This window comes from Orcinus orca, chromosome 2 (genome assembly GCF_937001465.1).
Source record: "Orcinus orca chromosome 2, mOrcOrc1.1, whole genome shotgun sequence".
Classification (NCBI taxonomy): Eukaryota; Metazoa; Chordata; class Mammalia; order Artiodactyla; family Delphinidae; genus Orcinus; species Orcinus orca.
The window spans coordinates 844,688-872,201 of NC_064560.1; the positions used below are offsets into that span (position 1 = coordinate 844,688).

At 40.3% G+C, this 27,514-nt stretch overlaps 1 protein-coding gene across 6 annotated transcripts in view; it reads right to left on the reverse strand.

Moving 5' to 3' along the window:
- Positions 1-27,514, reverse strand: part of MPP7 (MAGUK p55 scaffold protein 7) — a 251,755-nt gene that overhangs the window by 180,045 nt on the left and 44,196 nt on the right. For all 6 annotated transcript variants that reach the window (XM_049705343.1, XM_033403528.2, XM_049705340.1 and 3 more), the window contains one exon: positions 17,558-17,770. In XM_049705343.1, coding sequence (XP_049561300.1) covers positions 17,558-17,594 — 37 coding nt within the window. In that variant the 5' untranslated portion in view covers positions 17,595-17,770. The remainder of the gene's footprint in view (positions 1-17,557; positions 17,771-27,514) is intronic.

Here is a 27,514-nt window from a genome sequence, read left to right on the forward strand (position 1 = left end):
ACCAGAAACGATGGTGATGAATGAGTTTCCGAAAGAGGTCTGTCTACCAGTTACCAACCAAGGAAGAAAAACCTAACAGGCCTGGCACTGCATGACGCTTCAAGAGGGAACAATCTGAACACCAAACTTTAAAAAAAAACTTCAGTAGAAACTGAAGACTCCAAACAGTTTTGTTAAAGTGCACTTTTTATTATCCTGCTGGAAAAGTTAAACAGTGTTGTTATAAAATGTTGTCAGCCATTTTATGGCAACAAAGAAAATTTCAGCAGGCTCCATTCTTCGTTCATGCTAAGACTAGCACAGAGTTGCAATTATACCCTAAAATGTTGTTAATTAAAATGTGGTCACAAGGGGGCTCAGGCCCATGAGATCTACCAAGGCTGTGGGAAGCTGAGAAACAGTCCTTAAAGGGCCCCTACACAGACTCACCCACCACGTGGCCCAGTGCAGAAGTAGCCCTTTGAAAAATCACCCAGACTTTAAGTGAAAAAGACTCATTTGCTAACTTTAAAGTGTTGGTCTGGGTGGCAGGGGCCTACTCGAATTCTCTGCAAGGACAGTGGCTAGTGGGGGCCATATCCCTGCTCTCCTTTTTCCCTGTGTGGATGGAGAATGTCACCTGCCATGTCAGTAAACAAAGGATGCTGTGGCCATCAAGCCCTCAGCCACGGCAGCCCCCAGCGGTGCGCCCCGAGGGGATTCAGGATGGAGAAAAGCAGGGTCCTGGCCCTAGACAGTTAAAGTGCACATCAACGGAATGACTTCAATGAGGCCAGACTCTTGCATCCTCCCATACATAGAAAAGCGCTAAATTCCTTAACTTGAGGTGTCTGGTTTTCTGTAATGAACAGTAATCTTTTGAAGTTCCAACAACCCGGTCTTTGTTGCAGAAACTCCTACAGATCCTGGCTCCCCCCGTTGCCTCTTCACAGCAGCTCCTCAGAGCACCCGAGAGGGTGCCTCCTGGGCTGAAGTCCTCGGAAAGTTCGCCAAATAAAACATAATTCTCAACTTTTAGGTTGTGCGTCTTTTTCGGCTGACAATTGCTAAGGCAGCAGGTGCCGCTTCTTTCTCCCTTCTGGTGGGGGTCGTCTTCCACTCTCCCTCTGCCTTGCTAAAACCAGTGCGCGCCATCTTTCTTTTCTCTTTACTTCTTTTTCTCATTTTTTCCTTCTTACGGCAGATGCCAACTTTGCCCACCTCGTTCTGGGCAGCGTGTGACACCTTCACGCTCTCCCTCCCTCTGTGCTGCTCCGGAGTGCCAGCATCCCCCCGAGGGAAGCGTCTACGTTCATCTGGTGACCCAGTTTTTGTGCCTGGCTCTCGAGGCCACAGGGGGGCTTCCATTCCTGGGTCCCATGACGTAACCGTCATAGAGTTCTTGGCCAACTCCCACCCCAAGGGCACCGCACGGCCAGCACACTGAAAACACACTCCTTGCCCTTCTGTGAGCAAGGCCAACCTGCTTGCTCTGCAGCCTCAGCCTCGGGCGCAGGGGCTCCAGGGGTGTCACGTGCCTAGAGGCAATGGAGGTGCAGGCCAGGCACAGACACCTGTTTGTTCTCCCTCTGCCTCACTACAGCTCACCAGTAACTCCCAGAAAGGAGCTTATACACTCATCTGGAGCCCTGACTTTTTGGCTGCCACCCAGAGGACCCCTCCAGATCCTCTGGTCTGTGGACAGCAGGGCTTACGCTCACAAGACTGGATACGTGTTTGTGTTCTTTAAAAGCTGCTGCCTGAGGGTCTGGCTTCCAATCAGCCTGAATCTAGTTGCCAAGATCCTCTCCTTTGGGACAATGGCTGGTCTTAGCACACCCTCAACTACTGGGAGCCACTAAAAATAAAATAGGATGGCTGGAAAATCACAAAGGTTTGAGAGACACCAGTTAGGGCAGGGTCGAAAAATAAGGTTCATCTCCTACAGAAGGCCAACCCTTCACGACTTGGAAAGGTAGCTATTTCATCTAATACACAGAAACCAACACAGAGTCAAGCAAATGAAGATACAGAGGAATACATCCCAAATGAAAGAATAAGGTAAAACCTAAGGAAAAAGCCTTAATGAACAGTGGTATGTAATTTACCTCATAAAAGGGAAAACGTAGTGGTGATAAAGATGCTCACTTAACTCAGGAAGAGAACTGATGAACACAGTGAGAACTGCAACAGAGACAGAAAATACAAAAAATACCATAGAGAAGTAACAGAGCTGAAGGATAAAATAACTGAACTAAAAACGACACTAGAGGGATTCAACAGCTGACTACACGAACTAGAAAAAAAAAGGATCAGTGAACTCAAAGACAGAGAAGAGGAACTCAAAGAAGAAGAAAATCAAAAAAAGAAGAAAAAAAGTAAAGACAGCTAAGTAACCTATGTGACAACATCAAGCAGACTAACACTCACAACATAGGGATCCCAGAAGAGACAGAGAGAAATGGCAGAAGAGTTATTTGAAGAAATACTGACTGAAAACTTCCCTCACCTGGGGAAGGAAACAACACCCAGGTCCAGGAAGCCCAGAGAAGTCCAAATAAGGTGAACCCAAAGAGAACCACACCAAGACACATTACAATTAAAACATCAAAAGTTAAAGACAAGGAGAGACTCTGAAAAGTAGCAAGAGAAAAACAACTTCTTTCATAAAAGAGAACCCCCATAATACTATAAGCAGGTTTTTCAGCAGAAACTTTGCAGGCCAGAGGGAGTGGCATGATATATTCAAAGCACTAAAAGAATAAACCTTCCAACCATGAATATTCTACCAGGCAAAGTTACCATTCAGAAAGGAAGTAGAGGTAAAGAATTTTCCAGACAAGCAAGAGCAGAAGTAGTTCATCACCACTAAACAGGCCTTAAAAGAAATGTTAAAGGGACTTCTTTAAGCTGAAAAGAAATGATGCTCCTTAGTAAAAGGAAAATATATAAAAGTAGCAATCTCACTGGTAAAGGTAAATACATAGAAAAGGTAGTGGATTAATCACTTATAAAGCCAGTGTGAAGTTTAAAAGACAAAAGCAGTAAACATAACTGTAATCACAATAACTAGTTAAGGGATACACAAGATAAAAAGATATAAAATGTAACACCAAAAACATAAGAGTGGTGGAGGAAGTAAAAATGCAGAGCCTTAGAATGCATTCAAACATAAGTTGCTATTAACTTAAAATACTGTCATAAATGTAAGTTGTTATAGGTAAGCCTCACGGTTATCACAAAGGAAAAAAATTATAGGAGATACACAAAAGACAGTGATAAAGGAGTCTACACATACCACTAAAGACAGTTATAAAACCACAAAAGAAGAGCAAGAGAAGAAGAGAGGAAGAGAGGAACTACAAAACAGCCCTAAAAACAATTAACAGAACGGCAGTAAGTACAGTCGTATCAATAACTACTTTGAATATACATGGACTAAATTATCCAATCAAAAAACAGACTGCCTGAATGGATTAAAATACAAGACCTATCAATAGCTACTTGCTACCTACAAGAGACCCACTTCATACATAAGGACACACCCAAACTGAAAGTGAACGGATGGAAAAGATATCCCATACACATGGAAACCAAGAAAGAAATCTGGGGTAGCTACACTTACATCAGGCAAAATAGACCTTAAAACAAAGACTGTAATAGGAGACAAAACAGGTCATTATATAATGATAAAGGTGTCAATCCAACAAGAGGACATAACATTTGTAAATATTTATGCACCCAATATAGGAGAAAGCAAATATTAACAGACCTAAAGGAGGAAACAGACAGCAACACAATAATAGTAGGGGACTTTAATACCCCACTTACATCAGTGAATAGCTCATCCAAACAGAAAAGCAATAAATCAGGAAACACTGGCCTTCAGTGACACATTAGAGCAGAAGAACTTAACAGATATATACAGAACATGCCATCCAAACCAAACCAAACCAAATATACATTCTTCTCAAGTGCAAACAGAACACTTTCCAGAAGTATCATATGTTAAGTCACAAGATAAGTCTTAGCAAATTTAAGAAGATGGAAATCATATTAAGCACCTTTTGCACCTCTGACTGCAATAGTATGAAACTAGAAATCAATTACTAGAGAAATACCTGGAAAATTCACAAGTACGTGGAGATTAAATAATGTTACTGAAGAAATCAAAAGAGAAATCAAAAAACTAATAAAAATGAAAATACAACATACCAAAACTTAGGTAATGTAGCAAAAGCATTTCTAAGAGGGAATTTCATAGATATAAATGCCTAAAACTCAAGAAACAAGAAAAATCTCAGATAAACAAACTTTATAACTCAAGGACTAGAACAAAGCCCAAAGTTAGTAGAAGGAAGGAAATTTTGAAAAGATTACAGCAGAATTAAACGAATTAGAGACTTAAAGAGGAAAAAAAAATCAATAAAACCAAGAGCTGGTTCTTTGAAAAGATAAAACTGACAAACTCATCAAGAAAAAAAAAGGAGAGGACTCAAATAAATAAATCAAGAATGAAAGAGGAGCTGTTAGAACTGATACTACAAAAACAAAAGGATCATTAAAAGACTGCTTCAAACAATATGCACCAACAAACTGGACAACCTAGAAGAAACGGGTAAATTCCTTAGAAACATACAACTTACCAAGAGGGAATCATAAAGAAACAGAAAATGTGAACAGACATTACTAATAAGGAGATTGAATTAGTAATCAAAAACCTCCCAACGAACAAAAGCCCAGGACCAGATGGCGGCACCGATGAATTATAGCAAACATTCAAAGGAGAATCAATGCCAATCCTTCTCAAGTCTTCCAAAAAATAGAAGAGGGACCACTTCCAAACTCATTTTACAAGGCCTGCATTACCCTAATATCAAAACCAGGCAAGGACAACACAAGAAAAGAAAATCACAAGCTAATATCCCTGATGAACATAGCTGTAAAAATCCTCAACAAAACATTAACAAACGAAATTCAACAATACATTAAAAAGGTGATGCACCATAATCAAGTGGGATTTATTCCAGGAATGCAAGGATAGTTCAGCATCCGCAAATCAATCAATTTGTGATACACCACATATACAGAATGAATAATAAAAATCACATGATCATCTCCATAGATGCAGAAAAAGCATGTGACAAGATTCAACATTCCTTCATGATAAAAAGTCTCAACAAAGTGGGTATAAAGGGAACATACCTCAATATAATAATGGCCATTTAAGACAAACTCACAGCTAACATCATAGTCAAAGGTGAAAATCTGAAAGCATTTCGACCAGGAGCAGGACAAGGATGCTCACTCTCACCACTTTTATTCAACAAAGTATTGGAAGCCCTCGCCATGGCAATCAGACAAGGAAAAGAAATAAAAGGTATCCAAATCAAAAAGGAAGAAGTAAAACTGTAACTCTTTGCAGATGATGTGCTATTATATATAGAAAACCATAACGACTCCACCAAAAAAAGTTACAATAAATAAATGAATTTATTAAAGCTGCAGGATACAAAATCATGTACAGAAATCTACTGTGTTTCCATACACTAAACTATCAGAAAGAGAAATTAAGAAAGTAATCCCATTTACAACTGCATCAAAAAGAATAAAATACTTAGAAATAGATTTTACCAATGACGTGAAAGACCTGTTCACTGAAAACTTTAAGACACTGATGGAAGAAATTGAGAAACGCAAATAAACGGAAAGATATTCCACACTTAAGGATTGGAAGAATTAATATTGTTAAAATGTCCATACTACCCAAAGAAATCTACTCCCAAAGGATTCAGTGCAATCCCTATGAAAATTCCAAAGGCATTTTTCACAGAAATAGAACAGTCATAAAATTTGTATGGAACCACAAAAGACTGCAACAGCCAAAGCAAACTTGAGAAATAAAAAGGTGGAGGCATAATGCTCCCTGATTTCAAACTATATTACAAAGCTATAGTAAGCAAAACAGTATGGTAAGGATATAAAAACAGACACATAGATCAACTGAATAGAGAGCCCAGAAACGTGCATCTGTGGTCATTCAATTTATGACAAAGGAGCTAAGAATATACAATGGGGAAAGGAGAGTCTCTTCAATAACTGGTGCTGGAAAAACTGGACAGCCACAGGCCAAAAAAAAAAAAAAAAAGAAACTAGACCGCTACCTTACACCTTACACAAAAAATTAACTCAAAATGGATTAAAGATGTGAATGTAAGACCTGAAACCATAAAACTCCTAGAAGAAAGCATAGGCAGGAAGCTCCTTTGACACTGGTCTTGGCAATGATTATTTGGATTTGACACCAGAATCAAAGGCAACAAAAGCAAAAATAAACAAGCAGGACTACATAAAACTAAAAAGCTTTTGCACAGCAAAGGAAACCATCAACAAAATCAAAAGGCAACTGATAAAATAAAAATATTTGCAAATTATATATATCATAAGGGGTTAAAAAGAAGGCAGATTATCTGAATAGACATTTTTCCAAAGAAGACATACAGAGGGCCAACAGGCACGTGAAAAGATGTTCAACACTGCTAATTATTAGAGAACTGCAAAGCAAAGCCACAATGAGATACCACCTCACACCTGTTAGAATGGCTACTATCAAAAAGATAAGAAATAACAAGTTCTGGTAAGGATGTGGAGAAACGGGAACCCTCATGCACTGTTGGTAGGATTGTAAATTGGTGCAGCCGCTATGGAGAACAGTAAGGAGGTTCTTCAAAAAAATTAAAAATAGAATTACCATATGATCCAGCATTTCCACTTCTGGGTATTTACCCAAGGCAAACAAAAACCACTAACTCAAAAAGATATATGCACCCCAACGTTCATTACAGTATTATTTACAATAGCCAAGATATGGAAACAACCTAAACGTCCATCGACAGATGAATAGATAAAATGTCACACACACACACACACACACACACACAATGGCATATTATTCAGCCATTAAAAAAAGAATGAAATCTTGCCATTTGTGACAATACGGATGGACCTTGAGGGTATTATGCTAAGTGAAATGTCAGACAGAGAAAGACAAATACCGTATGATCTCACTTATATGTGGAATCTAAACACAGCAACAACAAGAAGCAGCTCACAGGTACAGAGAACAGACTGGTGATTGCTAGAGGTGGGGGTGGAGGGTGGGCAAAATGAGTGAAGGGAGTAAAAAGGTACAAATTTCCAGTTATAAAAAGACATGGGGATATAATATACAAAAGCACAAGCAATGTAAGAAAAAACTGACCTGTGTCACTCAAGGGTCAACTGGTCATGGCCAACAAGCCCTGAAAAGATGCTCAACATCATCAGTCATTAGGAAAATGCACACAGAAACCACCATGAGCTACCACCTCGCCCCTACTAGGATGACTATAATTTTAAAACTACATAAAATAACAAGTATGGGTGAGGATATAAACTCTCATACACTGCTGGTGAAAATATAAAACGGTGCAGACTAGAAAACAGTCTGGTGGTTCCTCAGAGAGCTAAACACAGAATCGGAGCAGGAAACTGTGTTCCTAGGCACACACCTAAAAGAACTGAAATCAGGGGTTCCAACAGACACTTGAACAACAACTGACATTGCAGCATTATTCACAACGGTCAAAAGGTAGAAACAACTCAAGTGTCCACCAGCAGAAAGACGGATAAACAAAATTCAGTGTGTACATACAAAAGAATATTCTTCAACCACAAAAGGGAATATAGTTCTGATACATGGATCAGAACATGGATGTACCTTGTAGACATTATGTTAAGTAGCGTAAGTCAGTCACAAAAGGACAAATATTACATGACTCCACTTATAGGAAATATCTGAAATAGGCAAAATCGAGAGACAGAAAGTAGAACGGTGACTGTCAAAAGCTGGCAGTCGGGGGCAAGTGGAGTTACTGCTAAACGGATACAGAGTTTCTGTTTGGGGTGATGAAAATGTTTTGAAAATAGACAGTGGTGATGTCTGCACAACATTTTGAATATTATTAATGCCACTAAATTGTACATTTAAAATGGTTAATATGGCAAATTTTATATTATATACATTTTACCTCAATTTAAAAAAACTTAAAAGTGAAAAAAAAACCCAAAACTATATAGACATCACTAAATACTGCATTCCTTACAGCTAAAACAGAGGTCACACTATTGCCATAAAGATTATAAAATGAGCCTCAGAATGAAAGACAAATATTATGCAATGAATGAAAATTACTGGCGAAATTCCTCCATGAGATGACTCTGTGGGACTCTCTGTAGCAGCAGAGGTGCGCACAGTGGGAGAGCCATTGCCATCATGGAGGCGTGTTGGCACATGCTGACTGTACCCTTTGGAGGAAACCACCAGCAGGACAGAAGCTGAGACACAGTCTCCACCTGTGAGCCACTGGGAGAAATGCCACGTAGTGATTTTTCTGTTAAACACTGAAAAACCCGTACTACCTGGAGAGAAACTTCTTCACTTAGTTCATCAACAGTTTGTGAGCAGAGACGAGGATGGAAATAAGTGTACTGATTCAGTTTAAAGGGAGCACAAGCTCTATGCGCAAAGAAGTACACTACTACCAAAAAGAAAAAAACTTGTACCCAAATGTGGGTTCACACACTGCTTTTTGTTCACACATGACAGCTACCCATCAACCACATGCCTAATGAGCTCAACTTGCTGAGGCAGGGAACTGTGACAATATGAACATGGTCAGCTCAAAGCTACAGGGTATATACTTCTTTTGGGGAACTATCAGAAGAAAAGAGCAGCAAGGTCAACAATGAAATGTACAAACAATCAAGGGGGGGAAATGATCATATTAGCCTTTGAAGTGAAAGATGAGAACAAAACACTTCATGACAGACAATGCTAATGAAGTCTTTTGTTATTTCAAGTGGCTTCCTTTCGTGGTGTATCTCAGTGATACACTCAGTATCTCCAAGAACATGAATCTATCACTTTAAAGATAAAAACATCATGATTTTGATGCTGGAAATAAGGTTGCCAGATTTCCTAACAAAACTGATCTATGGTGCAAACAACATTTTCAAGAACTAAACAACTTATTTTTTAAAAACTTTTTAATTAATTAAAAACTTAATGCAGGGATGTAAAGGGGATCATATACAGCTCCAGAAAGAAGGATTAAAAATGGAAGACAGGTGAGAGTTACTCAGAGAAAAGAATGAGAGTGCCAAGAGAGGTAAATCCAGAAGAGTGACACGAGAAATAAGGGACACAGAAAAGGTCTTACACATATTTAACCGACACACAGAAAGAGAAATGAGAGAAAGAATGGAGTACAGGTAATATCTGAGTGATAACAACCGAAAATTTTCCAGAATTCATGAAATACATGAACACATACATCCAAAAAGCCAAAAGAATTCTAAAAGAATAGAAAAAAAAGAAATTCTACCTAGACACACAGCAAGAATAGAAAAAAAAAATCTTAGAGAAAAAAGATAGATTACTTTAAAACAGAGAGTCTGACAGCTGATTTCTAAATAGCAATTTTTTTTTTTTTTTTTTTTTTTTGCGGTATGCGGGCCTCTCACTGTTGTGGCCTCTCCCGTTGCGGAGCACAGGCTCCGGACGCGTAGGCTCAGCGGTGGCTCACAGGCTCAGCCGCTCCACGGCATGTGGGATCTTCTCGGATCGGGGCACAAACCCGTGTCCCCTGCATCGGTAGGTGGACTCTCAACCACTGCGCCACCAGGGAAGTCCTAAATAGCAACTTTAAAGATATCGTTTCTTCATCTTCTCGTTCTTAGTACACTGAAAAAATAATAATGCCAACCTAGAATTCTATGCTTAGTAAGAATACCTTTCAAAATGAAGGCAAATGAAAGCACGTCCGACACGACAACAGAGACAGTTGGACATCAGCAGACCTTCAATAGTGGAAATTCTAAAGAGTTTTATATTAACCAGATGAAAAGTCATCTTGGATTAAAATGCCAAGTTGTAAGATGCTATGAAGCTGACATCTTCAAGGTTTGGGTTTTGTTTTTTAATAGAGAATCAAAATACATGACACAATAGCATATAAACGGGGAGGGAAGCATACAGGGTAAGAGTGTAAGGTCTTTAGATTGTCCAGGATGACAATAAAGGTACAGATTAATGGGGGATTTTATAATAAAGGACACATGTTGTAATTTCTAAGGTAGCCATTAAAAATAGAGAAAGAGAGTGTATAACTTCAAAATAATTAAGGGGAAATCTAAAATGATAAAAAGAAGTATTCTAATGAACACACAAGAACAGAAGAGAACAGGAGTAAAGACTTTCCAACACACTACGTGACTGTGAAAATCTGACGAGAGAATGAGAAAGGAAAATTACAGGCTACAATCACTCATAGACACAGATATTAAAACTGTAGATAAAATGTGAGCAAGCCAAATCCAGCAGGCTATATGAAAGGGATAAGAAATCAGGAGCAAATTGGGCTTATCCCTAAAATGCCAGTTAGCTTAACATTCAAAAATCAGTGATATTTGCTATATTGAGATGTACAGGAAACAAATCATATGATTACAGTGAACAAATAAAACGCACTTGACAAAATTCAATGGCTAGTGATTTTTAAAAAGTTTTCTGCAAACTAAGAATAAAAGGAAACTTCCTTAATCTAATAAAGGGCATACATGAAAAAAACCTAGAGCGAGCATGACAACGAAGAAATGCTGAAGTAACTCCTTTTGAGATCCAGAACTAAAAACAAGGATGCTGAGTCCAATGACAGTCAACACTGTAATCAAGGTCCCACATGGCAGCTCTGCCCGCAGGGGAGAAAGGACAGTCTTTACAGCGTCACGGCGAGACAGCTGGACATCCACGTGGGAAAAGTTAATCTGTAGCCTACTTCACACCTTACACAAAAATCTATCCTAGAGTATTAAAATCAAAATGTAAAAGGAAAAATGAATAAGTTCCTGACCATAGGCTGAGGAATAGTTTATGAATAAAATACAGAAATCACTCACCATAAAAGACGTGGTGATGAGCTGCACTGAAATGTGTGACTCCTGCACGTGGACCAGGGCAGGAGGCAAGGAGAATGAGAAGACAGGCCGCAGAACAAGAGAAGACGGCTGTCAGCTAGCAAAGCTGACAGAGGACGGAATCCAGGACACAGAAAAATGCCCTACACAGAAAACCAGGCAATTGAAAAATAAGCAGAAGATGTGAGTCGGTACCTCACGAAGAGAACATCGAAACGGCCAATGTGAACATGTGCTCAGCCTCACGAACAACCAAGAAGTGCACACGAAAGCTACCACGAGCTACCACTACATATGGACCACCATGAACAACAGATACAGATATGGAGTGACAGGGCCTTTCCCACGTCCTGGAGGAGGAAAGGGGCTGAATGTGGAGTGAATAAATGGCTCACGCCCATGGGATGAAGCCACCATAGAAATCCCAGTACTGCAGCGTTCAGCGAGCTTCTGTGTTGGTGAACACTTCTACACACAGTGGGTGACGGTCCCCAACTCCCACAGGGACAGAGTCTCCTGATCTCTGGACCCTTCCAGACCCCACCCTATGCATCTCCTCATCTGTATCCTTTATCCTGTCTTTTATTACACAGTAACCTGACAAGGATGAGTTACATCTTTCCCTTAGTTCTGTGAGCTGTTCTAGCAAAGGACAGAATGCAAGGAGGCGGCTGTGGGACCCCACTTTGCAGCCATGCTAGACAGAAGCTGTGGGCAACCTGGGGGCCTATTACTTGTAACTGGTATCTGAAGTTGGGGCGTCTTACGGGGACTGAGCCTGTGAGGTCTGCGCGACCACCAGCGTGTGTCAGAACCGAGCTCTGGGACACCCAGCTGGTGTCGCAGAGAACCGCTCGGTGTCAGGGAAACCCACACACCTGGAGTGAGAGCTACTGAGTGTCAGGAGTACTGTCTACACAAGTATCCTGCACTTCTCCTTTGCAGGCTGGACCGCCTTTCTCTTCTCTTGAAGTAAATATTGCAAAAATCACCGTCATAGGAAGAGGCAATCAAAAAGTAGACAGCCAAAAAATAAAGAAGAAAACCAAGTATAGAGGTATGTCGGGCAGTTCACTAAAATATTATGCTTTTCCCCTGGATTCCGTAATATTTATTTTATGTATCCACTTTTAAAAATTCGTAATTTGTTATTTTTTCCCTCATTCTAAACAGTCACCACTAACCTAAAAAAAGTTCATGTGGTAAAATTCCATTTATAAAGCTCAACAACGGGCGAAATTAAACCAAAGTGCCTCGGGATGCTTAAAACATACGTTCTGTGTACACTGTGAGGCAGGATCTTCTTTGCTGTCCGTCGCCATGGCGGCTGGGGAGGCAGCGAGTGGAGGAAGCGCACGGGATGCTCTCAGGGGTTCAGTTTCTTTCCTCAGGTGGTGACCACATGGACGTTGGCATTATAATCACTCTTAAAACTGTACTATGAAAGTTTTATATGCGTTTCTGTATATATATTATATTCCACATTATATGATATTTGTGAAATTCAGACCTAATGAATTTGTAAAACTAACACAGGTACTATGTAGGGAAAGAACGAGTCCATAAGATTAAAAACAGAACGGTACTATCACAGGAACGAAAACAAGATCAACTCTCTAGCTGATAAAAGCTGTGTCCCAAGGAGGGACAGGTAACAGTTTGGACACTACTACACACGCACACTGGGCTGAACAATTCAGTAGATAGATGGTGTGTGGTGGGTGGTGGTAGCCAGCGGGAGTTTACAGACAAGGGAAGGAGGCTAAAATGATCCATTTCCTATGGTTTAGAGCTGGAGACACCAGTAAGAACTCATATGTAGCTTAATATACTTACAGACGATTGCACACAGAAATGTTCATATATGTGCATATATACACGGGTCAGTACACACACATGTATTCCTTTGCTCTGCCAGATGAGAGGGCCTAAAAGAAAAACCACTGTGCAAACCTACCATCCAGATCTTGGTTTCTAATCCCATTCCCTAATAAAAGGAGCTGGTGGTCCTTTGAGAAATGGCTGATTCTAGACGGGGCACTGCAAGATTAACCTGGAGCATCCCGTCATGCCCAAAGTAAGGAAGCGTTTAAAACACGCCCCTGTGGATAGGGATACGTCAAAGAAACCAACTGAAAAAGCTCCCAGTGGCCCCAAAGCTGGGACAATTTGAACAATAAAGTAAGTGAAGTAGACGTGAATTATGTCCCGAAGTGTCAATAAACATCCAAGAGTCCAAACGGATATGAAAAAGGATTGAATAAATTAATGGGAGAGAAGAGAGAAAGTATTCCAAATAAGTTACAGGGATCCGTCACCCTGAAGGAGAGCAGGACACACGCCCTTCGAATGTGAGAGGCACGCAGACGTCCTTCCCCAGAGCACAGCGGGACAGGGTGGGCAGACAGAGTCACTGTCCAGTGGGGAGGTGGGGCGAACATCACATCAGCCACTTAGTCAGCATCAACAGTCATAAACCAAGTGGACAGCATGTCCCCTTAATATACAATGTGACGACAGTGGCACTTTACATCAGACAAATTCCAACAGAGGGAATTCCACTACATATCTGACCAGTACTACTCTCGCAAACGGTCAAGGTCGTCAAACACGAGGAAAGTCTAAGGAAACTGCATAGCCAAGAGGAGCCTAATGAGACGAGGTCAACTAAATATAATGTGAGACCCTGGACCCAAAAAAGGATATTAACGGAAACTAAGAAAATCTGATTAAAGTATAGACTTTAGCTAATAATAATGTATCAGTATTGATTTTCTAATTGAAATGAACGTACCAAACTAAGGTAAGATGTTAATAATCAGGGCAACAAGTATAAAGGATATTGGAACTCTCTGTCTTATCTTCATAATCGTTCTCTAAATCTAAAATTACTCTAAAAATAAAATTTAAAAACAAATTTTTTTAAATAAGATCACCAGATCATAACAGCTAAGAAAGAAAACCCACAACATATGTATACACGAGAGGGGCTAATACACATTTATGTAAAAAGGCTGGGCTATTGAGTGAGTGATTTGGGGACTACTGGCTCTTCACGTGGGAAATATGTTAAGATTTGATTACTGTCTCATTCCACATGCAAACTAGTTGGACTGAAATTCCAAATGTGTAAAATCAAATTTTTAAAGTCATTATTATTTTTAGGCCACGCCATGCGGCATGCGGGATCTTAGTTCCCCGACCAGGGATTGAACCTGCGCCCTCTACATTGGGAGCACGGAGTCTCAACCACTGGATCGCCAGGGAAGTCCCAAAATTTTTTTAATTATTAAAAGAAGATCTTAGAGACTATCTTCTCAATCCTGCCTAAGCACAAGGAAAAAAGCATTCACCACACAGAAAATACTGATTTGTCCATATAAAAGTTTTCAACTTCTATTTTAAAAATGATACTATTTAAGGAAGAAAAAAAGGACAAATGACCAGAAGAAATGGTGTTCAACCTAAAATGACCCAAAGGGTTAATACACAAAATACAAATAAATAGGGCTTCCCTGGTGGCGCAGTGGTTGAGAGTCCGCCTGCCGATGCAGGGGACACAGGTTCGTGCCCCGGTCTGGGAAGATCCCACATGCCGCGGAGCGGCTGGGCCCGTGAGCCATGGCCGCTGAGCCTGCGCATCCGGAGCCTGTGCTCCACAACGGGAGAGGCCACAGCAGTGAGAGGTCCTTGTACCGCAAAAAAAAAAAAAAACACCAACAACAAAAAATACAAATAAATACTGCAAATAAATAAGAAAATGATAAACCAATAGGATGGGAAAAGGATAAGAACAAATCACAGAGGAATAATGGCCATTAAACAAAGGGAAATGTGCTCAATGTTGGTAGCAATGCACATTTCACACTTAAGATACCGTATTTTCCCCATCAGATTGGTAAAAATTATAAGGACATAATATCGAATATTGCCAAGAACATGGGGGAAACGATTCTTAAGGTACTGTCCGTGGATTGTTAAGTGGTTTAACACCTCTGGAGGACAATTTGACAACATCCATTAAATGTGTACATCTTTTCTCCTAAAATATTACAAAAGGAACAAAACCAGGGCTTTCATTAAGGGTAGTCTGGTTCACTACACAATGTACTGTGACACAATGGAAATCTATGCATTAGTTGAAGAGAATCTGGAGTATCTATGTTTATATATACAGATGTATGCACACACACACATCTTAGAAACACCTCTTCGAGACATTACTTCGTGTAGAAAGAAAGTCACAGAACGATCCATAGAGTATGACAGAATCTGTGATAAAAAAATAAGAAAAAGGACAAAACAATATACTTATGTACACACACATTTACTTACAAAGGCACATAAGTGTTTAATGTACAGAAAATTCTTGCAGGATACTCATCAAACAGAAAGAAAAGGAGACTGGGGGAAGGGGAAGAGCGGGTAGGAAGGGTTTCTTTCCTTTTTTTATCTGTGTAGTTTTATGTATTACTTGTGTAACTAACTGCTCTCAGAGGAAGAGGAAGTGGTGGAAGTTTACACAGCAAGCACTTCCCCACGTGAGCACCACGCGTGCACTGGGGCCACTGTGAGTTGCACCCGCTCCCACTGCGTGAGAACCGCCCTTCAGCTATGCTAACGCTGTTCCCCTGGAGACCATCGCTAAGCAACGCTGCTGACAGTAACAATGACCCTTGACTGATCGATGGCATCTGGTCTACAAGGAAGGACAAGGGAACGTGGCATCTGATGGGTGCCCACACCCTGGGGTCCCCCTAAATGCTGTGACTCTTAAAACAATCTCCTCTGCCCAACTCAAACCTTATTGGGACACACTGGTCAAAAACTATCGCAAAGCCGGGAGTGAGTCGCACCAGTATTTTAGATTTGCACCAAGCGGGCCAGCTAGGCGTGCTAGAGTCCTTTTTTTTTTTTCCGGTACGCGAGCCTCTCACTGCTGTGGCCTCTCCCGTTGCGGAGCACAGGCTCCGGACGCGCAGGCTCAGCGGCCACGGCTCACGGGCCCAGCCACTCCGCGGTATGTGGGATCTTCCCGGACCGGGGCACGAACCCGTGTGCCCTGCATCGGCAGGCAGACTCTGAACCACTGCGCCACCAGGGAAGCCCTACAGTCCGTTTTCCATTCTAAACAGCCTATGGTATTTTTCACGACTGACGCCTAAACTGCCACTTTAATCATTCCCCATGTTAGGTGTAATCGACAATATTTTGCATTCAATTAAACTAAGACATTTTTTGGTGAACGGCAAGGCAGAAAACTTATTTACTACATAAACTGTAGTAAATTTATGGTTCAAATAAATTTTATCTATAATTTCCCAAACCACGACAGAAACTTAAATCATTCATTTTATATAGTGGAACACAATGTGGGCCTATATAAAAACTGAAAAGAAAAAAAAATTTTGTCCAAGGGAGCTGCTTCCAAGTTCATGTCTTGAGAAAAAAAGATTTTTATGTAATTTAAAAATCAAAATCACTTCCTAAGAAAAACTAATCCTCAGTGTAAATCACAGTAGAAAAACATCATTCTTGATGGATAAAGACAAGAAGAAACTTGCCAAAGAGTAAGTACGGCTCTGCTTGAAACAGCAAAGAACGGTACGGGCAAATCGTGCACGTGACAAGGCCAGGGTCACCTAACACAACACAAAATCACATTTGTGATTCAGCTCTTTAAAAACTAGGGTGCCAGTGGCTGTCCAGGACAAGACATATCTCAGCTGGTTACAGAAGGGTGTTAATGCGACCAACTCAGTGTGGTCAGTGCAACAGAGCCCATCCCTTTAGCCACACTCTGTGCCACCCCCTCTTCTGAGTGGTCTTAAAAATGCAAGCTACAGCTCCCCAACCCCACTCGCATTCTGTTTTAATAATTCTGAGGAGGGTCCAAGAATCTACATTTTTCTAAAGTGCTGATTCCGGGGAACCCCAGGAAAGGGCTTCAAAGGGGCACTGACCACCCCCATCCCACCTTCTAAATCAGGTCAGAAAGAGGGGATTTCACACATACATACATGCATGAGTTTTTTTCCCTTTCTTGTAAAGCTTTAAGTATCACTAAGTCTTACAACTGATAACAATGTGCTTGTTTTAATTGAGTTCTTTAATGACATATATCAACTTCAGAACAGTTTTCACCTCTGGACAGAAAGAAGAAAATAGAAAAATGGGGGGAAAAAATGAGAGGTCTGAGCAACTACGGCCAAAAAAATTCATCGCTATGATTAAAGTAGAGTGACAGGTAATATGAGTACCATGATACTTTCCACACTTTTCTGTATCTTTAAAATACTTAATTTTTAAAAAAAGAAATGTAAATGTACGGCATTATTCCAAAATGCAAAACAGCACAAGAGCATTAGCAGGAGCCCTCAGTACCCAAGAAAGCGGTCCCGCCCTCGCCCTCCAGTAACGTTTATCCTGAGGCCATGATGGCCCTCACTTTGGTTTCAGAAAGACAAGCCTGTCTGCAGTCGCTTAAAGCAATGCTGGTTTTCACTGTGAACTGGATGATTTGTAAGGATGGGAGGAAAAGTGCGCCTCACGGGCTCCATACCTGTGTCGCTCCCCGAGCCTGCGGACAGCGCGGGCATGATGCAGGATGCGGGATGCGGGATGCGGGATGTGGGATGCGGGATGCGGGATGCAGGATGCAGGCTGAGCTGGGCCCTGAACTGCCAACACGCTCCGTTCAAAGGCGGCAGGGATGCCAACCCTGAGGCCTGCAGCCACGCTGTCTACCCAGATCTATGTCTCCTGCAGTCCGTTTCTACAAAGAAAAGGAACACATTAAAAATAGAAGAGGCAAGATTACTAAATAGCAACTTTCTGTAACTAATTCAAAATGCTGATTCCAACACATTATTTAGGGAGATCACAATCTTCACAATTTCTTCTACAGACCACAGACAAATATGAAATGGGAGAGTTTTTTATTTCGACGTGGGATTTCTAATTAAAAACATGAAAGTTCTTTGTGAATGTGTCAAGGTTTCCTTAAAGATTTTTACAGTTGGTTTGAGAACCACTGACTGCATAGATGGAGAACTTAAGGAAGCTTTTGTAAGCCAACGTCATTCTAAAATTCCTCCCTTCTGTTAGAATTCAAAACTGTATTCCTAAACGTAGAGCAGAGATTCTCTAAATTGTCAACAACTTATAACTAATTGTAATTTTTTTAAGTAACTCATCCTAATACGACAACTGCAAAGTTCTCTAACGAGATTACAAACAACCTTGAAAGAATACTAGAATTGAAGCAAGATATTATTATAGATTTACAGGACGGCTGATAATCTACACTAAACCTAACAATCCAAGCTAATATATGAAAATAAATTGTTTTAGTAAAAACTCAGCTTTGATGTAGCTTGGAAAATATCAATTTTTTAAATAACTATTTTAAGTAACTTTTATCCCAAAATAAGCAGTAAAGGCACTATTGTACAGTAACTAAAAGCAAGGGCTCTAGTGTTTGCTTAATCTCTAATCCTGCTAGCTCTGTGATCTTGGAAAAGTTATTTAATCTTATTAAGCCTTAATTTCCTTATATGCAAATGAAGAGAACAACAATTTAGAACTGCTGGATAATCCAATGAACACCCTTCAAACAATGAATGCTAACTATTACGACTGGTTTTTTTTTAATTCAGGTAATGAGATTATAAAATGAAAACATAAAAGTAGCAAGATTAAAATTTACATTGGCCTACACCTAGGAGGATGCCATGTGGTTTAAATTTGGACCACGGCTGCCTAATAACGGAAAATACACCGCATTTACATTTTTCAGAAATCAGAAGAACCACACAACATGTTTAAATTCACTTTTTAATGCATTTTTCCCAGTTCTCTATAAAGCAAGTTCGGTGATTTAAAAGCATATTTTAACATATATTAACAAGAAAAACAGATACTGTAAACATTTGAAAAACTGGCTCACTTCAATCCCTAAAGCCTTTAAATTGCTGATTCATATTACAGAATAAAGAAAATGAGCTTGCCAAATTCCTCATGAAAAAATTCAAGCTATGAGATTCTATTAAAGCCTTCTAAATTAGCTTTTTAATTATCAAAGTAAACGTTAGCATAAAAATATTCACCATCAAATAGACTATCTTGGACCAGGCAACCCGGTGCAATGTCTTGAGTTTTGTTTTACATTACAAAGGTTGACGTAGTTAAAATACACATACAAATTCATAGAGATCCTCTGTGTTAATTAAAAATATGAAGGCAGTTATTTTAAATACCAAGTGAAAATATAAATCACTAAGCTAAAAATAAGACAGAAAAAGGTAAAGCAAGGCTTCATTAGTGCCCGTCTCTGACGCTGTTTTCCCTAATAATTCTAAAAGGCAACTCTGCTTTGCTTTCATAAGTTATCCTAACAATCAGGATTAAGATTCAACTACATAAAGTGCTCCTCGACTCAAACGCAAAGAAAATAAAAAACAGACCATACATAATTTAAAAAACGCATTCAATTAGTAAACTTTTGTTCTGCTGCTGAGAAAAAAGGGAAAAACGGTTATAACTTGTAAAGTATATGCACACGTATTTCTACCATTAGGGCATAAGGCATATACGTAGGTATGTAGATAGGTATTTATTATAGTGTGTATGTATGTAATTTAAGCTCTTTATGCCATAAATCGTAATTTGTACGGTACAGATTACCTAACTACAGAAATACACATACTATATAATCTATACCATGCAAACTACAACTTTCTTCAAGCCTTAACGAACTTACAATGCTTCAATTTCATAAACCACATACAACATATAAGCCAATTTATGCTTAAGACAAACATCCTATTAATACTAAAACCACCTTACATTTCACATCAAAATATCCTCCTGAGTTGACGCTGCAGCTTTCCACGTATGCCATATACAAAAGATTTTATCACAGTATTTCTCATCTTTTATTTCACAATAAACACTCAAGGTTAAGTTTTTTCCAAAGTTATATTATTTAAGAAATATATGCTACAAGATAATTATCTTCTCAGAACATACACAAGTATATTAATTTAAAAAAATGGTTTGATAAAATCCCAACCAGGAAAATGGTTAATATTCTGTGGAACGAAGCAGAGTTGCTGGGTTTAACTTTCAAACTGAGCTAAATTTCTGTAGTAATCATGTTATTTTCTTTGGCTAAACTTATTTAAAATGCTTTGGAATTTGTCAGAATCCAGCCATGATTATTACTGACTGTTGTATGGAATCGATTTACTGCAACACAAAAATACCAGCTGTTACATACAGTACGTCCTGAGAGGGATTACCGAATATTCTTAAATTGAAGTTCAATCCATCTTTCCATAAAAAAGAGAGCGACCCAAACGCCAGGAACGAAAGTGCAGTGTCAAGTGCACCTGAAGCATTTACGATCCCCAACAGAACCATTACAACCCTACTTTAAAAGGGCTTATTTTTGAAATTTCATTATTCCAGTCATACCGTGCTTCTATATATCACACTGTATCAGGTTCTTCTGGCATCCGTCATATGGAAACAGTGAACTATGCGAAGGTCTAGAACCTACAATGTTCAGTTTCTACCCGCCCTGGGCAACCCTTAGGACTCCCGGGGCACTCATGACATCTAGTGGTCAACCACAGAAGTGCAAGTGTCTGTAGCAGAAAGTTTTTTGAGTTTTCCCTAAAAACAAAAAGTCTTAATTGCACCCAGTGAAACAACCATCTGCAAAAACTTTTATTAATGTGTGCGCACTCACACACTCACACACACACACACTCCTCCTGTGTATCTCCTCTATCAATACTTCATTTCTGACAGCAGATGTGGTTTTCCACACCCCAGGCAGAAATGTGACACCAGCCAGGTGACCTACAATTAAACTCAGTTCTGACACTGTCTACCTGGAGATAGGGCCAGATACCACAAGGTAAGGGCTCAGCCCCACAAGACTGGCCCCCTTCTGATGTCACCTGCAAACCCAGGTTGTCACCTGTGCTTCTCATCGACTGACTACAATCAGAACTTCCCCCAGCTCCCTCAGGTTCACTGAATTTGCCCGAGGGGCTCACAGAACTCAGGAAAACATTTACTTTTTAGGTTACTGGTTAACTGTAAAAGGAAATGATGAGGGACAGCCAGACAGAAGGGTTGCACAGGGCGAGGTGGAGCTCCCGCCCCTTCCCTGGGAGCCGCCCTCCCCCAAATCTCCACGTGTCCGCAGCCTGGAAGCTCTCCAGACCGGAGGCTTCGTCACACAGGCATGGTTGATTAAATCACTGGCCCACTGGCGCCTGAACTCAACCTCCAGACCCTCTCCCCTCCCTGAAGGTTGTGGGGTAGGACTGAACGCTCCAACCCTCCAGTCAAGGTTGGCTGCCCTCGCCACCAGCCCCGGCCATAAGGGCTTCCCAAAAGTCACCTCGTTAACATAAAGGCATGGCTGAAAGTAGTTAGGAAAAACGGAAGACACCTTTGTCACTCTTATCACGTAGGAAATTCCAAGGGTTTTAGAAGCAGAAAGGGTTACACAGAACACCAACTATATATTTATTATATAAATCACAATATTTCACACACACGCACGAGGTTAACACAGATGAATGAGAAATCAGGTACTGGACCTAATTTTCCAAACTCACGCCCTCTCTATTTGGAAGAGTATTCAAGAATATGAAAACTTTTAATTAACTGTCATCATAAATAAACTAATAATCATAGTAAGATCCCATCATTTCAAGAGACAGTAACTGTGCCCAGTAATGCAACTGTAGATTACTTCATGAGTTACAAATACTCTCAACTTACACTTTCAAAACCTAATAGAGCAATAACACACACAAAAAGGGTAAACCCTTTTTTAACAAATCTGACATAAAAGAAAAACAACTCTACCTGAAAGATGCATGAGTTGTATTAGCCAATGGAAGCAGCAAATCTTCATAAATTATAATTGTTAGAAAATACAGGAAGCAGTGCAGGTAGGTGGCATCAATCTGCTTGCAGAAAATGGTATTGAAACCTTTTATACCATCAGTTCTCAAAGTTTGGTCTGCAGACACCAGTGGTCTCTCAGTTCCTTTCACAGGCGCCACTGAAGTCAAACTATTTTCATAAAACCATCAAGATGGTATCTGCCTTTTGCAATGTGTGGACATTTGCACCAATGATGAAAAGTACTGGTGGACAAAACCATGGGTACCTTAGCAAAAATCAAGATAACAGTACCAAATGGAAACTATTCGTCCTAGTTAATTCTTCACTACCAAGCAGTCTCATTAAAAGAAAAAAAAGACGGAAGGGCATTGACTTTAGAATGTCCTTAATGAAGCAGTAAAATTAATAATAACTGACTCTTGAGGCATTGCTAATGATAAAGCATAAACACTCGAGCAAAAAACCAGAATTTTATAAAACCTGTGTCCGCTAGAGGTGGTCCTCGCTTTGCAACGCACCGTGTTAACCGAAATGCAAGCATCCTGAAACCAGTTCCCGCTCTGCGCAGGTCCACCAGCTTCCCAAAACCCACAGGCTCTTCCAAGATCAGTGGTGATATGGGCAAATGTGATTTTTTTTATACTGTGTCAACCTGTGGATAGTGAACCAATATTTTTGAAATTATCAATGCATAATATTTTAAAAAATAATGTGTGAATAAAAGATCCAGTCAAAACGCAGGACAGACCAACAGATTTGGAAGTTCCAATATGATACGCCTGTTGATGTATTTTCAGATTCCACACTGCAACACTGAAACTACCACATGTCGAGTTTTGAGGTACAGTTGACCCCTGAACAACAACGGGTTTGATCTGCATGGCCCCACTTATACACAGATTTAACAGGACTGCAGGATCCGCGGCTGACTGAATGCATGGTTATAGAAGGCCAACTACAAGTTATACGCGGATCTTCAACTTCATGAACAGTTATCGCCCCTAATCCTCACACTGTTCAAGGGTCAACTGCAGTAACAAAGAACATCTACAATTACCTGAACAGGTTACTGAAATACTCCTCCCCTTTCCAACTACAGATCTGTGTAAGACTGGTTTTTCTTCATATCCTTCAACTAAAAGATAGAGCAACAAATGAAAAGTATACACATCTGAGAATGTAACTGTCTTCTATTCGGGCAGGCATTAGAGGAGTTCCCAACTCACTCATGTTTTTGTTTTTTGGAAAACGGTTATTTTTCATAAAAACATGATTTACGCTAACATATAACAAGTTTAATATTGTTCTTTTTAAGTGAACTGAAACGACTTTTTTAAATTTCTCTGTTTCAGTTTCCAATACGGTAAATATCAATATAACACACATAAACGAAACACTTCGGAGCCTTCAACAATTTTTAAGAGTCTAAAACGGTCCAGAGACCCCAAAGTTTGAGAACTGCTGTCTGTGGCCAGAGCGGGAACAAATGTTCTACAAAAGGCAGACAGTAAACATTTTAGGTTTTGTGGTCTCCAGGCTCAACACAGACAATACGCAAATGAGTGGGTGTGACCCTGTTCCCACAGTATTTTATTTCCAGGAAAGAAGAGGGTCAGATTTGCCGACATCATCCTGTACATTATACCCTATCTGCCACTGACTTAAGGGTCCAACAGTAGCATGCGTTCCAGCAACTTCTTTATTGGTAATTCTTTAAATATTCAAAGAAAGTTCAAATTTTTGTCAGTTTTCTATTATGCAGAAATGTATATGGAATTTTAACCTATGCAATTCCTAATCATAAACAAAATCACATTTCAATTTTGTCTATGCCAAGAATCTTAGACTCTGTCAGACAACAAAAAAAACTGTCTATAATTTCTGTCTACACACTGACAATAAAAAAATATGCTTACAACTGGCAATGCATTAGGGTACCATATGTACAAAAATATGCTTTATACAACCAAACGCAGAAAGTCCTGGATTTCAAAAAAAGGGGACAGTTACAAAAAATTAAAACATCTCACATTTTACAAACTCACCAGGGTTCAATTATTATGTAATACAAAACTTACATATCACAAATGGAAAGGAAAAAACCAAAGCGACAGAAAAGAGGACTCCCACTGAAAGAATTTTATAAACCTTTGAAGACGTAAGAGAGGAAATGAGAGAAACGATGCTTTATAACCCCCAGGTCAGGAGACTCAGGCTTCAAGGCTGCCGGGAAAGTCGCAGGAGCCCCGGGACCCCAGGACCTCACCTGCCGGGAAGGGGCACTGGGACGCCCAGGTGTGAGGAACGACCTGGGGCTCACCAGCCATGACCCCACGCCAGACGACCTGAGCCACCGACCGCAAGCAGTGCACCGCAACGCTGTGCCGGTTCTCAGACGTCCTCGGGAAACTCAGCAGCCTCCCAGTGCTGTGCACAGCCCCGGCCCCACGGTGAGCCCGCCCTTCTGACAACGACCTCTTCTCGCTATATTTATCTTCTCCCACCCGCCGGACAGTCTTCGAGATTACGCTATCAACCATGAACGAACCACTTGTTTGCTGTATTAAATAAATTCTTTCCTCTATTTGATGGGGGCAGGGGAGAACAACAACTTCTGCACTGCATCTTCCTTGCCGAATTCTCAGTTCCAGACCCTCCACAGCACTCCACCAGCATTCCCTGAGTCCCCTCTACTGAAAAGACCGATCACTTTTGATAATTAAGATACATCGATGTAATTTTGCATCTCTGTTGGGCTTACAATCCCCCACTAGATCTCCCTGAGGTTGGAGCCTGTATCATCACATGTCCTCAGAACTGCATCACAGACCCCCGGTCAGAAGTGCTTCTGTATGTGACCAACTCCAGCCTGCCAACAGCTCGGACCTCATCCTTCAAGGTCAGCGTAACCTAATTATTTTACTTACGGGGAGACAGCGCAGCCTCATGAAGAGAGCGCAGATTTGGACACAGGACAGACCTCGGGTGAGAGCCCAGCCCTGCCTTCCTGACTCCATGGTCTTGGCCAGACGATGTAATGAAATGAGAGTACATGCAACGACGTAAGTGGAACACCTAACCCACAGGAGCCAATCAACAGGCGACATCTTTTATGAATACTTTTCAGCCACATTTTCATCACTCTCTACTTCTCACGTCCTCTAATCTAGCAAGCGTTTAAAGGTCCTATAATGAAAAGATTTCAGGCTTTGGTGGGAGACAGTCCAGTCTCCTGATTCTACCACTTACTACACACACAACTTACAAGATATGAGACCTTGGGAAACCAAATAAAACAATTAAAAGAAAACACACACACACACACACGTGAGCAACAGATAACACTGAATGCACCCAATTTCCCAGACATTAGGTTAAGAACTCAACGTCTCATTTAATTCTCACAATAATCTCATCACATAAGGACTATCATCATCGTCCTACAGATGAGGGAACTGAATTCTAAGCAACTTGCTCTAAGCCACAGCTTGAAGGCATTCTCACATCAGCATGTGTGTGAACCAGCACCCACGCTGGTAACCACACACTACACAGGGCTGCCTCTTCACTCTTAATTTAATCCCCCCATTCAGTTCCCTCTGGCGTCAAACAGAAATCATTTCTATGATTCATCACGTCTTGTGATGACCAAATGAGACATATCTGAAGCACTGGGAACATAACAGATGCTCAAATATTAGCTCCCCCACTCTCTCAGTCTTTTGCTTGATATCCTCCTTTTATTTTATCCTCTTTATTTACAAGTAAGAAAACCGCGCATTTCAGATCCACATCCTCTAGCTTGCTCTTGGGCCACCAGGCTTCACGCCTTCTCCGGCAGACACCTGATGCCTTGACCAGTAACACGAAGGAAACAGGTCTGTCACTTCCAGGAAGGTGCATTTAACAGCCACCATGAGATCCGACGCCTCGCCTTTCACAGCTGTCCAGCGTTCCAGCTGCCTGACAGAGGACGTCGCGGAGCAGTGCCCCCTGCCAACACGCGATGGACACACTGCATGAGCAAGAGATGAGCGTGGTGTTGGAGCCGTTTGCTACTGACGCTCAACCTGGCCCTTCCTGACGGATAAACTGATCATGTACGGAAGTCACTGGTATAATTTTTAAATAACATAAATCATGTAAGCGTTTACACACTGTTACTTACTGGGTACTAATAAATATTGTGTGGTTCAACACAATAGTTGCTTAAAATGTAGCCTACTAAAAACATCTGTAATGAATCTGGACATTGATAAACATGATTTCGTTTACTGACAACAGAAATCATACGAACTGTCTACTTTCATCAGTTTCTCAGGCCCTACAACAGAACCATCAAAAGATAAGCTTCCCAGATACCAATTCTTATCTGCAAAATATTAATTATGTCATGCTACCAACATTAACTGTATTTTCTAAGTAAGGACAGGACCAAAGAGTGAAACTAAATGTAATACACAATAGTTAATGCATATTTAATTTTTTAAAGCTATCATAGATAGTGACAAAAGCAAATATCTAATTCAAAAGCCCTGTTCATTTATAATACTGACAACTTTGTACTGAATTCTCCTCCACGGTGGTCTTAATACTCTTAAAGGAAATCCTCACCTTCCTGCACATGAGATTTTATTCAAGTCCCTATATGTCCTATTTTCTTACATACTCATCTACTTTATTTATTTGGGCGGGGGGGGGGGCATTTCCACAAATGAAGTAATTTTATTCACTCAGGTTGTAACTAAATGCTTCAGGAAACAATGATGTCAGTTTCAATGTATCGAAAAATAAATAGTAAACAGTATGTATTTCAGTTTTTAAACAAGGAAATTAGTTAATTTTATTTACTAATAAAAATAAAAGAAGCCTCTAACTTAAAGTATAGCCTGATCATTTATTTCTCTATAAAGAAACACAAATTGGATTTTTTTTAACAGCAAAAGGACAAGACCCACAGAAAGATAAACTCCTCTGCCTGCTGGCGCTACAGGGATTTCCCCAGTTACTGACTGATTTGCGTAGATCTGCATCACCACTGCAAGCCTGACTTCATCTACTTTAATGACATCCAAAGTTGAAAGCAAAGAGAATAACCTGCGTAAGAATAATTCAAAACCCTAACGTTACATTGTACGGAAAAACGGTGAATCCTACATTGATGAACAGAGTATCTGTTCTGTACTGGCCCTTCAGGTATTAAACAGCAGAGAATCTCACACTCAGAGTCAGTTACACCCAAGGGTAATTAACTTTGAGTATTTCGTTGTTCATATACCTTTTAATGTTATTTTCTTCAACTACCTCAATGTTTAAACCATTAATATTAGTTGCTGGAATCTACTGACTATACTTTGTAAATTTTTAATCTGCATATCATAGCTCTGAAAAGGATTATTTTCATTTCCAGGACGAAATGAATGAACAGAAAAGAGAAAAAGCTAACATTTCCCAAGTTTCACGTGAAGAAGGAACAAAAATTAAGTTGCTAAGGGAAGTAACATGCCAGTCATTGTTCAGAAACCCCATGGGAAACGTTTACACAAAAGAACATTCCACAGAACTCTGCAAAGCCTTCAAGGGGTCC